The following is a 12426-nucleotide window of genomic DNA, read 5'->3' on the forward strand; positions in this document are numbered from 1 at the left end:
TTTTAAAAAAGTTTTACATCTGCCCACAAAAACAGTTTGTGAAATTGACTATAGTTTTATTGGTCTTTTGTTTTACAAACATAAAACAGAGGAATTCTGAATGTTTTTCCTCTCTTTCTAAAGTTTTCCTAATAATATTAAATAGATTTCTCTGTGTTGATGAATTATGCTGGTGAATTGGTTAAGTAGCTCAGATTAGGAGGAAGCAATCTGCTTCTATTATTTTCCATGCTTTTTTTATGATATATAAACATATATATCACTTTACATGCACAATATATTTAAAGCCTGCATTAATGACAATTTTAAGAATTGGATTTTAGTTTTAAATACATTTTTATAGTTCATATGCTTTTATATTTTATTTTTAGGGAAAATATAATTTAAAAAGTGGATGAGGAAATTAAAGCTCATATTTTGATTTATAACTCTCTGACACATATTTTTAAACAGGTGATGTTGGTATAGCTATATTTATATTTGGTTTATCTCTGGTTTTCATTACCTGGTATTACCTAGTGCAGTGGTTCTCAACCTTCCTAATGCCGCGACCCTTTAATACAGTTCCTCATGTTGTGGTGACCCCCAATTTCATTGTTACAAATTGAACATAATTAAAGCATAGTGATTAATCACAAAAACAATATGTAATTATATATGTGTTTTCCAATGGTCTTAGGCGACCCCTGTGAAAGAGTCGTTCAACCCCCAAAGGGGTTGCCACCCACGGGTTGAGAACCGCTGACCTAGTGGATTTTATGGAAGACCTTCAGACACTAATAGAAAACGAAGATCATTTGCATCCCAACCTCATACCTATGACTGATAACATTAGAAAACCTAATAAGAATCGTGGCTCCAGATTTTTATCAGTATCTTAACTGAGTCTATTTAAATATTTATGAGAAATACATTAGTACAGCGGTTCTCAACCTGTGGGTCGTGACCCCTTTGGCGGTCAAACGACCCTTTCACAGGGGTCGCCTAAGACCATCCTGCATATCAGATATTTACATTACGATTCATAACAGTAGCAACATTACAGTTATGAAGTAGCAACGAAAATAATTTTATGGTTGGATCACAACATGAGGAACTGTATTTAAAGGGTCAGAGGTTGAGAACCACTGCATTAGTACCTATTTTCTCTGACTAAAAAATTAATGAAAAATTCTGTCAGAACCCCATCCTCAGAGTAGCACAGTATAAGTTTAAATCATATCCTTTGAAAGTTTTAATAGTAGAGTTAGTGCGTATTCAAATTCCTTTGAATTTTAATAAATAAGCTGTCAGTGAGATGGCTGATTTCAAGAAAAACCCAAGTACTGACAGGTTTGGATTTGTTAGACAGTATAGGGAGAAGCTGCTTTACAGTGTGCCCTGGGCCAGAATGCTTTGCAAATAAGTAGATACCTTTTCAAAAATTTTCATCAGAGTTGCCTTTAAATTAATGCTTCCGTATACTGGAGCAAGACCACCTAGTATGTCAAGTTAAAGTGGTGTTCATCCTAAGTTTAGATGCAGGGTGGTTTTTTGTTTTTGTTTTTCATAATATCCCATTGGTACCTGTGATATATTTTTCCTGATTGACCACCATGTAACACATTTTATATTTAAAGGGCAATATTTTATTATAACTCTCTTCAGCAACAACTATTTTTTAATATATTTTTATTGATTTCAGAGAGGAAGGGAGAGGAAGAAAGAGATAGAAACATTAATGATGAGAGAGAATCATTGATCGGCTGCCTCCTGCACACCCCCCACTGGGGATGGAGCCCACAACCCAGGCATGTGCCCTTGACCGGAATCAAACCTGGGACCCTTCAGTCCGCAGGCCAACACTATCCACTGAGCCAAACCAGCTAGGGCCAGCAATGACTTTTTATTCTGTTATACCCTTGGCTGGCCATTCAGTGCGAAAAAGTTCTGCAAGCAGTGCTTTTGGCCAACTGAAGGATCTGGCACCAGGAGACTTCTCTCACTAAAGGGAGCAAATGAAAAGAATACTGTTTGGTGTTCTCGGTTTGATTTTTTTATCACTAGCCTTCAGTGTGGAAACAAATACGTAGTTACTAAAGGAATATTTGGTACGGTTTAAACTGTAGTTAAATTATGTCAGTCCAGTAAGGGAAAACTTTATAAAAGTATGCTTGTGATATTTGTATTGATTTCAGAGAGGAAGGGAGAGGGCGAGAGAGATAGAAACATCAATGATGGGAGAGAATCATTGATTGGCTGCCTCCTGCATACCCCACACTGGGGGATGGAACCCGCAACCCAGGCATGTGCCCTGACCGGGAATTGAACCATGACCTCCTCGTTCATAGGTTGATGCTCAACCACTGAGCCATGCCAGCCGGCAAAGTATGCTTGTCATTTAATATGCTGTGCATCATATTGTTTTCAACTCTTTCTTATTTCGCTGTTGTTTTTTCTTCCAGGAGAAAACTTTGCAGAATTCAGATCTGCAGGGACTGATGATGGTTTCACCGATTTTAAAACTGCCGGTAGTATTTCACCCCTAGAGCCACCAACAAAAGACAAAACTTTTCCAGCAGCCTTCCCCTCAGGAGCTATACAACAGAAACAACAAACTCAAGTGAAAAATCCTCTGAACTTAGCAGACTTAGATATGTTTTCCTCAGTTACTTGCAGCAGCGAGAAACCATTGTCTTTTTCAGCCACATTTAGTACATCAAAATCTGTTTCTACACGACCACAGGCAGGACCTGCTGCAGCCACAGCAGCATTGGCATCAACTAAATCTTGTAGTTTGGCTGATGATTTTGGAGAATTCAACCTTTTTGGGGAATATTCTAGTCCAGCATCTGTTGGGGAGCAGGATGACTTTGCAGATTTTATGGCTTTCAGTAATAGCTCTGTTTCATCTGAGCAAAAGACAGATGACAAATATGATGCCCTCAAAGAGGAAGTTAATCCTGTTCCTCTGACCAGCAGCTCGAGCAACACAGTGAAGAGTGGACAGAACTCTGCTGCTGCGTCTACCAAATATGATGTCTTCAAACAGCTTTCTCTGGAAGGATCTGGACTAGGTGACGAACTGAGAGATAACCCTCCTTCAGGAAAAAGTGATGATGATTTTGCCGACTTCCACTCCAATAAATTTTCTTCCATGAACTCAGACAAATCCCTGGGGGAGAAAGCAGTGGCTTTCAGACACACCAAAGAAGACTCTGCGTCAGTGAAGTCCTTGGATCTCCCTTCCATTGGTGGCAGCAGTGTTGGCAAGGAGGACTCTGAAGATGCACTCTCTGTTCAGTTTGACATGAAACTGGCTGATGTGGGAGGAGATCTTAAGCATGTCATGTCTGATAGCTCTTTGGATTTACCAACAGTTAGTGGCCAGCATCCTCCTGCTGCAGGTGAGGAATTGGTGAGATTGCTCTGGTGATGGTGATGTAGATTTCAAAGATGGTTCTGTGGGTGTTGATTTACAGACAGTAAGTCTCTGGCTCTTAATCTTTATGAATTACTAATAACCTCTTAGTTACCAGTCCCCATAAGCAATGTTAAATTTGAATCTAGGGATACTTGGGTATAATGGATACCCTGAATACTATGGAACTTAGATTGGATAAATACTTTTATTTTTGAAATCTAACACCAACTTGGTGTTAGTGGCACATAAAAATCCACTGCTAAATGAACCCACATTGCCAAAAGTTTTTGTAGAAATTTTTGCAGTGCCAGTAATGTTCCTCTATTTCTGTGAGTGAGGCCAGTGTTTCCCTCTCCTTTTTTCTTCTCTTGGGTATATGTCATTGTTTTTTCAAATAGGTTTTCAATTTCTTGTTCACAGAAACTGACTCTTGTTAGGTCAATAAAGTAAGAATGTGTAGCCAGTTGTAGTTTGCCAGGTCCCTACAAGAGAAGAAGAGGGAAAGTGCTTGTGTATGGATGTCCTGTGTGCCAGGGTCTGGCAAAGAGGAGGGCGTGAGTTAGTGGATTTCAGGTACAGTTTTCAGTGTTAAACTTTATTATTGGAAGTATTAAATTGTAACAGGTCTGTAGATGATAGAATAGGGTAACCTCTCACTTTCTCATAAAATGTTTGAGAATATCTTAAGGGAGCCCTCTTAAAATTCTATATGAATTTACATGTAGCAGTTTATTCTCTAGCTTAACTTCTTGTCATAAAAACTAGATTCCCAAGTGTCCTAGTTTTTATTTTGTTTTGTTATTTGATACATATAGAAAGATAAACCTATTTTGTGGCCTTTAATAATGAGAGATATCTCAGTATTACTGTATTCTAGAAAATTTATTATGCATATGAAAGGTTCATTGTTGTTGTTTTTTAACTAGAGAGGAACACGTAACAGACTTCCAAGTTTACAGATCCAGGCAGAAATTGTAAAGTATTAATGACTTTTGCAATCAGAAAACAAAATTGCCTCTGTCCTTTGGCTGTTGAAATGAAGGTATCCTTAAACAGGGTGCTGAGGCAGGAGCAAGTTTTCAGAGATGTTGTGTGTTTCACGTTGCTACTTGCCAGGGTATTTTCCAAGTGCAGTGGGCTGTCTGTCCTCAGACTCCTTGTGCCCCTGACTGTCTACTTCCTTTTTTTGTACTTTTCCTCAGATGGTTTCCTATATATATATTTTTTTTGCTACTGTTTGTTTGATACAGTGAATTTGTTTCTCTTTTTTGTATGAGCTGCTTGAGCCACAGCAGTTGATTGCAAAGTGCTCCATTTTCTGAACAACAGTATTTGATTTTTATTTAAAAAATCTCATAACAAGTAAACTAGCCTTCTGGACTCTGGAATTATTAATTAGAAGCTATTTTTCTGAAAGTGAATCTATATTCTTTCACAGTGCCAAGCTAAATGTCTTTATGAGATGAGTCTAATCTGGGTTTAGGGTGTCGTTTTTTTTCTCCCATTTTATTTGGGGAGGGGAGGCTGTTTTTCTTCTTCCTTGTTCTGATTGACCTGTTAAAATAATATTCTGTGCTCATATTCTTTTATGTATGTTTGGAACATTCCCAGCTTGGAACCTGTAATGTTCAAGCCAAGTCTCTTCAGTTTGAGATATTCTTAAAAGCAGATTGTTCCCTCCTTTGGATCTGTAAACCTGTCAGAAAGAAGCAGTATCCCTTTAGAGCGGTTGTTAAAAGGGGTTGATGTCTGACTAATGCACTATATTGTTGTTGAGCAAAATTGCTGCATAAATGTATTGCGGAGGGTACATGACAGGGACTTCTTCGGTTTTCATGTTGACCACAGTATCTCTTGCTCTCTTAGTTTGAGGGTTAAAGGTACTTCTTGTTGGAGAAATTAGAAGTGTGCTGATGAAGAGAGAATAAAATGTAGTAGACCGCTATCTCTAGACCTTAATCCTATTTAGAAACCCTAACTTAACTCTGAAGGGGATACTGTCTCTTTTAACTCTTGCTATAATTCTTTGTATGGAAGGTAGATAATGCTAATAACATTGCCTGATTTCTCTGCATATTATTACATTTAACCCTTTGAGCCCTTGCTGCATATAATTTCAACTAGGCTGCTTTTGTCCGCCCACTAAATTTAATCTCTCTGGCACTGAAGCATCTTTACATGCAGTCATTAAGATCATCTGGTTTTGTTGGCAGCAAGAGCTTACCTTCATTTGTGACACTCAAAGGGTTAGCAAGACTTCTGTAGCTACCTACCTACCTACCTACCTGTAAAGTAACTCTTCTTTGTCATTAAAAATCTTTGTATTTTAATCAGCGCCTTTTTTTTTCTTTTTTCTTTTTTGGGCTGCTTTTCTGATGTCTTTTTTTTATAGACATTTTCTGTGTGAATGTGCCTTTTTGAACTTGCTTTGGTATATTCCTCTGCAAATACTGATCTGCATGCTTATTCTGATGACTTATTTTCCAGCTCTCTGTACCACTCTCTTTTGTGATCTGTAAGTCCTATGTTAATAAATAATTCTTTGGCATATTTTGAAAGTGTGGGGATGTGTGTAATTTGTACTTTTTCAGGGTTAGACCAAAAAAATCTCTGGTCCAAATCAAGTTTAAAGCAATAGCATCTCCTGTGATTAGAGGGTTTTCCCTTTTGTTTGTTTTGTTTCCTCAAACACCTTTCTCCTAGAAAAGTATTGGTGCATTTTAGCTTTTTCCCTTATAATTCCATTGATAAAAGTTTTTAACATCTCACTGGATTAAAATATAACTTTAAATATTTTTTAAAGTGTAAACTGAACACAATTTTAGACATTAGGAAATTTACTTCTTTTAGTGAAGAAACAGTAGATTTTATTGCTTAGTAAAGATCACAGAGCCTTTCTCCAGTAGGAGTTCCATTGTGAGGAGAGGGGAAGGTGAGGGGCCAGAGGAAAAGGACACATTGTCAGTAAATTTAATTTAAAATAAATTATCAAATGGTGTTGAGATGGACTTCTGAGCACAGTAAATGTAAGTTTAATTTAAATTGATAATCTGTGTACTGGAAAGTGTTCAGTGTTAATACCAGGACTGATTTGATTTGAGTTGAAATTGGGTACTTCACCCTCTAATTGTACTTTATCTTTCCAGCTTCAGAATGTATTGTGAAGCCGCTCTCGGTTGTTTTTTACTTAGTCCATAAAACGACTTTAGAGGATGCCTCAAAGTAGACCAAACATTTTCATTTTTAAGAAAAGAATTCTAGAAAGACCCACAAAAATAACAAGAACAGGCCAAATGTGGAAAATATTTTTTTCATTTTATTTACTTATTTGTTTGTTTATTTCCCCTGGCTTAGGATCAAACCTGCAACCTTGGCACAACAGGATGACACTCCAACCTACTGAGCCACCCAGCCAGGGCTCCCACCCTCACCCCCCATTTTAGAGTATAATAATAGTAAAAAATCTTGAGAATATTATTGTTTTCAGATAAAAAAATAAACGCCCCAAGATCAATAAAAACCTTGGGCAAAAGGGGTTGTTTCTATGGTTTAACTTTTTTTCTTACAATTTGAGGCTTTAGTTCTTCGTTATATTTTAAAATTGAGGCAGAAAGGAAATTAAACCATTGAAAATAAGGATTTTTATTAGAATTCTTAACAGATCACTTATACTATCTGAAGTATGCCATTTGAGAAGGAAAAAAGTTGCATATTGGGTTTTAGATTAACTCTAAGATAAGCTGGGTTTGCCATTTAAAATATTGTGTATTCCAGGGCATAATGCTTTAGACCAGTGGTTCTCAACCTGTGGGTCGCGACCCCTTTGGCGGTCAAACGACCCTTTCACAGGGGTCGCCTAAGACCATCCTGCATATCAGATATTTACATTACGATTCATAACAGTAGCAACATTACAGTTATGAAGTAGCAACGAAAATAATTTTATGGTTGGGTCACAACATGAGGAACTGTATTTAAAGGGCCAGAAGGTTGAGAACCACTGATCTAAAGTGATAATACCAGGTGCCCTTTAGGGTTTCCTGGCGCCATAGATAAGACCAGTCTTGTGGTAGCTTTGGCTAAGATTTTCCTTTGTCAATGGAATTATCTAATGCTAGATTGGTCCACCTGAGACTTTTATTTTAAATCCTTTCTGCATTTATCTAAGCAGGCTGGAGAAAATGACTGAATATAATTGTGTGTAAAACAGTCGCATTCACAAATTAAACAATGTGTTCAGAGTAACATTTACTTATAGGGAGAAGTTTTAATAATGTAATATTATGAACTTGCAATAAAGAGTTAAAGAACTCTGTGCTACAGATTTAAACAGGCAAACAAAAAATCATTTTGTTTATTCCAATACCAAGTTAAGTAAGACGTGGCTAGTGCTTGACTTCATACATCAGTGCCTGAGAAATTATACAAATGTATTTATATTCTACAATCACTCTATTGTTCACATTAAAATCGCTGCTGATTTTTAAAAGTAGCAAATGAACATGTAGAAGACACTGGCAATATCAAAGAAGCTGGGCTAAATCTTAAAATAACTCAAAGAATCAAATTATTTTTAAAGAGCTGCTTGTAGCTTTGGTTTTCCATCAATTGAATACTTTTGATAAGTTGTTTTGGAAGGAAAATGCTGGCCCATGAGTCAGTACAAAAGAATGGGAGGTTTCTGTGCTGATTGGAAAACACTGGAAGGCAATTACACAGCAGCTTTTCCTGTTTTCCTCAATAACACCTATCAGGGTGTTTGAGACTTAATAGGATATAGTCAGACCAGGTTTTAGAATTAATAGAGAATGTGAATATGACTGATCTCAGGAGAGAAAAGGGCCAGGGTGGGAAGAAGTTGAAATGTATAAATGTTTCATGGTTTGCTTTGGTAAATGAAATTTGCATTAAATCAGTATTGGAAATTAAAAGATATTTAAGTTTTTCAAAGGACTTCCTGAGTCCATTGAATATTTTTATTGCTATATAAAATACTAGGGAATGGTAGAATTCACACATGTATCTCCTTTCTTCTTTTCCAAACCCCTTTCTCAAAAGCCGGTAACTCTTATTAATCGCCTGGGGGTATGCTTACAGCTTTAGAAAATGGGAATTGGTATGGCCTTCTGTCTGTGTCCTGTAGTGGCAGCTCACATTCTTTGTTCCAAGAAATGCCTTGTTTTCATGTGTAACATTGGTTTAGAAGGGATTTCAATGGAGGTTATAGAAGACTGATAGGATTACTTACTAGCCTAAGCAAGAAATCCATGTCATGATTTGAGATACAGGATGAAAGGCAGATTGTATAGTTTATTCCTTTGGCCTTTGTAATAGGACATTCCTGGTTGCAAACAATTACATGTATTAAAGCACACAGTTTGGCCTATTATCTGTGTGCAATTGCAGTTCAACCTAGCACAGCGTCAGAGTTCTTCAGTAGAATTGGAAATGTAGTAGTGATTCTCTGTACATTTTATTGCATCCATTCTGTTTTCTTTTTCTCTTGCAATGTTTACTAGTAGAATTCAGCTATCAAATTGAAAACCCATCTGTAGCAACTTTGGTGATTACAAATTAAACTGTGGGTTATTTCATATTATTTTTCCAAATAGAGCTTCCATCACTTATGTTCTAGGTCTTAAAGAATCTTTAATATTTTTAAGGCCATCATACAAATAGAATTTTACTGCTTAGAAAGTGTAGAACTATTAACATGGGAAATAAGGAATTTTCCTGATTTACCTATTTTCTTAGAAAATTACTAATATTCATTATGTTGTTTTTATGTTGTTTATAAATGCTAAGGTTTAGGAATACAGTGTTTTCACATTCCTATGAAATATCAGTTTTAGTACTTCCTTATACAGTGTGCAAATGAATTGCACTTCAGTAAATGATTTTTTTATACTATAGGCAAAAGAAAATTTAAAAGTCAACCTCAAGGCTTGATTTTAGTATATTTACTCTTCCTTTTTTTTTTTAAGTATAAAATATAAGATTTGTTAAAGACTGGTAGTATTTTAAAAATACTTTTTTTCAGCTAAAGTAATCCCTGTTCTCGTAATTCCTTTTACATGATTATACTACAATCATTTCTGTTTTAAAAAACAAACACCTTGTTGCATAATTGCACAAAAGGGTATTTTTATTGCCTTGGAAACTTGATTGTGATGTTTGAACTAGAGCTTAACTTTTCACTAAATTTATCTTTGGTCTCTAGAAAAATTGCTACTCTTTTAATAGATGAGATTCTAGGAGCAGTTCATAATATAGCTTCCCCAAAGAGCTTTCTGGTAGGGTCTAATAATAAAAATATCTGTATTGTGAAACATTCTTCTGAATGTACCCCTGGAAGACAAGTCTTGTGTTAACTTCATCTGCCTCCTGATTGAATTTCACCTTGTTTGAATCAGGGTACCTTCTAGTCCAGTGGTTCTCAACCTTGGCTGCACGTTAGAATCACCTGGGAATCTTTTTAAAATCCTGACTTCTGGGCCTCATCCTCCGGAAATTCTGTTTCTTTGTTATGGGGTGGGGCCACAACATTAGTAACAAAGAAACAGAATTTCTGGAGAATGAGGCCCAGAAATCAGGATTTTAAAAAGATTCCCAGGTGATTCTAATGTGCAGCCAAGGTTGAGAACCACTGTTCTAGTCCCTTAGTGGGGAAAACAGAACACTACTCAGCCAGAGACTAAGAAATAAGAAAGCATTTTGTCTAAAGTCTCTTTCATTCATTCACCTGAATCTTTTTTTCTCCTGTTTAATAAGCCAAATTTGAAAAATACCACGTACATACAGAATTTTAAAATACACTGTTGTTTTGGGAATGTTATATGCTTTTTACTGGTTGGCCTTTTTATACACCTAGGGTGTTTCATTTTTGTTTTTAATTTAGTACCCTTTCCTAATACAGTTTAAAGAGACAGATGTGGGGTATACTGTTAGAAGAGCTATGGAAATGTCAGGAGTCCCTTAACTCAAACTGTGCCGTGTTGCTGGGAAACAAAGACAAAATAACCCAGTGTGGGTTCACCTCCTGACTTAGTTATGAAAATCTGAGTCACAAAACTTTTGAGCATTTTCTTTTAATTTTTTTTTTTAATCCTCACTCAAGGATATTTTTTTCCACTGATTTTTAGAGAGGGTGGAAGAGAGAGGGAGAGACAGAAAGAAATATCTATGTGAGGGAAACACATGGATTGGTTGCCTCCTGCACGTGCCCTGACCAGGGCCCAGGCTAGGGAGGAGCCTGCAACCAAGATACATGCCCTTGATCGGAATTGAATCCAGGACCCTTTGGTCCGCAGGCCGATGCTCTATCCACTGAGCAAAACGGGCCAGGGCTTGAGCATTTTCTTTGTAAACCATGTTTGGGTTGTCGGAGAGGAGTGTTGCGTGTGGCCTTCTGGCCTTGTAGAGAGTGACTAAAATGAAACTAAACATGTTAGCCAGACTGGACTGTGCTGCTGAAAGGTCGCTAGCTTCTCCACCTGCTGTCGTGTACGTGTTATTCAGCCTTGGCTGGTTTTGATTTTTGAATATGGACAAGAAAGTTTCCCTAGTAAGACCACTAAAATGATGAGTAGACATTTCATTTTTACTTTGAAATAATTTCATTTTAGGCCCTAAAGTAGCAACTAAATGTCAAATTGAGGCTGGTGGCCACTGTGCTGTACAAATACTGCTATTTTGTATTGCCTACCAGGCCCTGGCTCCTTTACACACATTATCGTTAATTGTCACAACACATCTCTTCCAATGTCCATGGTATTTTCATCTTACAGATAACAAACCAAGGTTAAAAAATGTGAAATAGCTTGCCTAGTGTCACATACGTCATAGGTGGCAGGGCTGGAAGTTGAACCCAGGTCTGTCTAAATTAAGAACCTACATTCTCTTTGCTGTTTTATGCTACCACTTAAATTACTAAAACATATACTACGAATCTAAAATAAGTCTTTTGCCCCAGCATTTCTTTCTTTTTCTCTTCTTCTTCTTCTTATTTTTTTTATGGGGGGTGAACATAGTTGAAGGAGAAACAGGAGCACAACAGGACCCAGACCTTTGCCTCTGTTTTTTAGGGACTAATGTAGATCAGGTTGATTTTTCTTTCCTCATACGCCATCACAGCAGTAGGACGCCCATGTTGACCAAAATAACAGCTAGGTAAGTAACTGCTTAATTGAAATCTCATATTTGGCCTGGCTTGAGACAGAAACTCCTAATAATTGATTAAAAGTTAAGTAACATTATTTTCATTCTAGTTTTGAGAAATTGTCAATTTTTAGTTTGTCATGTACATTTCATATGTCCATGTTTTAAAGGAACGTTTTTTCAACGAAGTCAAGGCAAAAGAGGCATGCTTTAAGCAGGGAATATTGTAAATACATCTTAAAGTTTATAAATGAACTATTTATGAAATAGCCCTATTCTCATATGAAATAGTATATACATTGGTAGATGAACCTATCTTTTTTTTTAGTAGTTTTTATATCCAAAGAAAACTTCTCCTTGTAACTAAATATAAATGACGAGTCAAGGCTAACGTGGGTTTTTAAAGATCAGATTTTACAGCTCAACTCCTTTAATTTTAGTACAAACTCTAAATTTAGTTAACTCCAGTATAGCATAAAACTAATCAGATATGCTAGACATTTTGCTTCTGCAGAGTTTAGGGCATTTTGCCTAAATCGTGAGCTTGCCTCTAATTGTGGGGTCTTATTTCCCTTTCAGATATAGAGGACTTAAAATATGCTGCTTTTGGAACCTACAGTAGCAATTTTGCAGTGAGCACACTTACGAGCTATGACTGGTCAGACAGGGATGATGCATCTCAGGGCAGAAAACTCTCTCCATTTGTCCTCTCAGCAGGAAGCAGATCCTCCTCAGCTGCCTCAGTTCTACAAAAGAAAGAGACTTCATTTGGCAGTTCCGAAAACATCACCATGACATCTCTGTCCAAAGTCACGACCTTCGGAAGTGAAGATGCTCTTCCAGAGGACTCCCTTCCCGGCTTTTGC

The 12426-nt window shown here is 36.9% G+C and overlaps 1 protein-coding gene and 1 long non-coding RNA gene across 2 annotated transcripts in view; one reads left to right on the forward strand and one right to left on the reverse strand.

Annotated features, from left to right (window-relative positions):
* SYNRG (synergin gamma) overlaps nt 1-12426 on the forward strand; it is a 59654-nt gene that overhangs the window by 32198 nt on the left and 15030 nt on the right. The window contains 2 exon segments of the mRNA XM_023745211.1: nt 2445-3386; nt 12140-12426. The exon segment at nt 12140-12426 is cut by the window's right edge and continues 16 nt beyond it. Of these exon segments, the coding sequence (XP_023600979.1) occupies nt 2445-3386; nt 12140-12426 (1229 nt within the window).
* LOC111823507 overlaps nt 3311-12426 on the reverse strand; it is a 17797-nt gene continuing 8681 nt past the window's right edge. Inside the window, exons 2-3 of the long non-coding RNA XR_002826536.1 lie at nt 12207-12306; nt 3311-3441 (exon numbers count right to left, since the gene is read on the reverse strand). This is a non-coding gene — a long non-coding RNA (uncharacterized LOC111823507). The remainder of the gene's footprint in view (nt 3442-12206; nt 12307-12426) is intronic.

This window comes from Myotis lucifugus, unplaced genomic scaffold, assembly GCF_000147115.1.
Source record: "Myotis lucifugus unplaced genomic scaffold, Myoluc2.0 scaffold_524, whole genome shotgun sequence".
NCBI lineage: Eukaryota > Metazoa > Chordata > Mammalia > Chiroptera > Vespertilionidae > Myotis > Myotis lucifugus.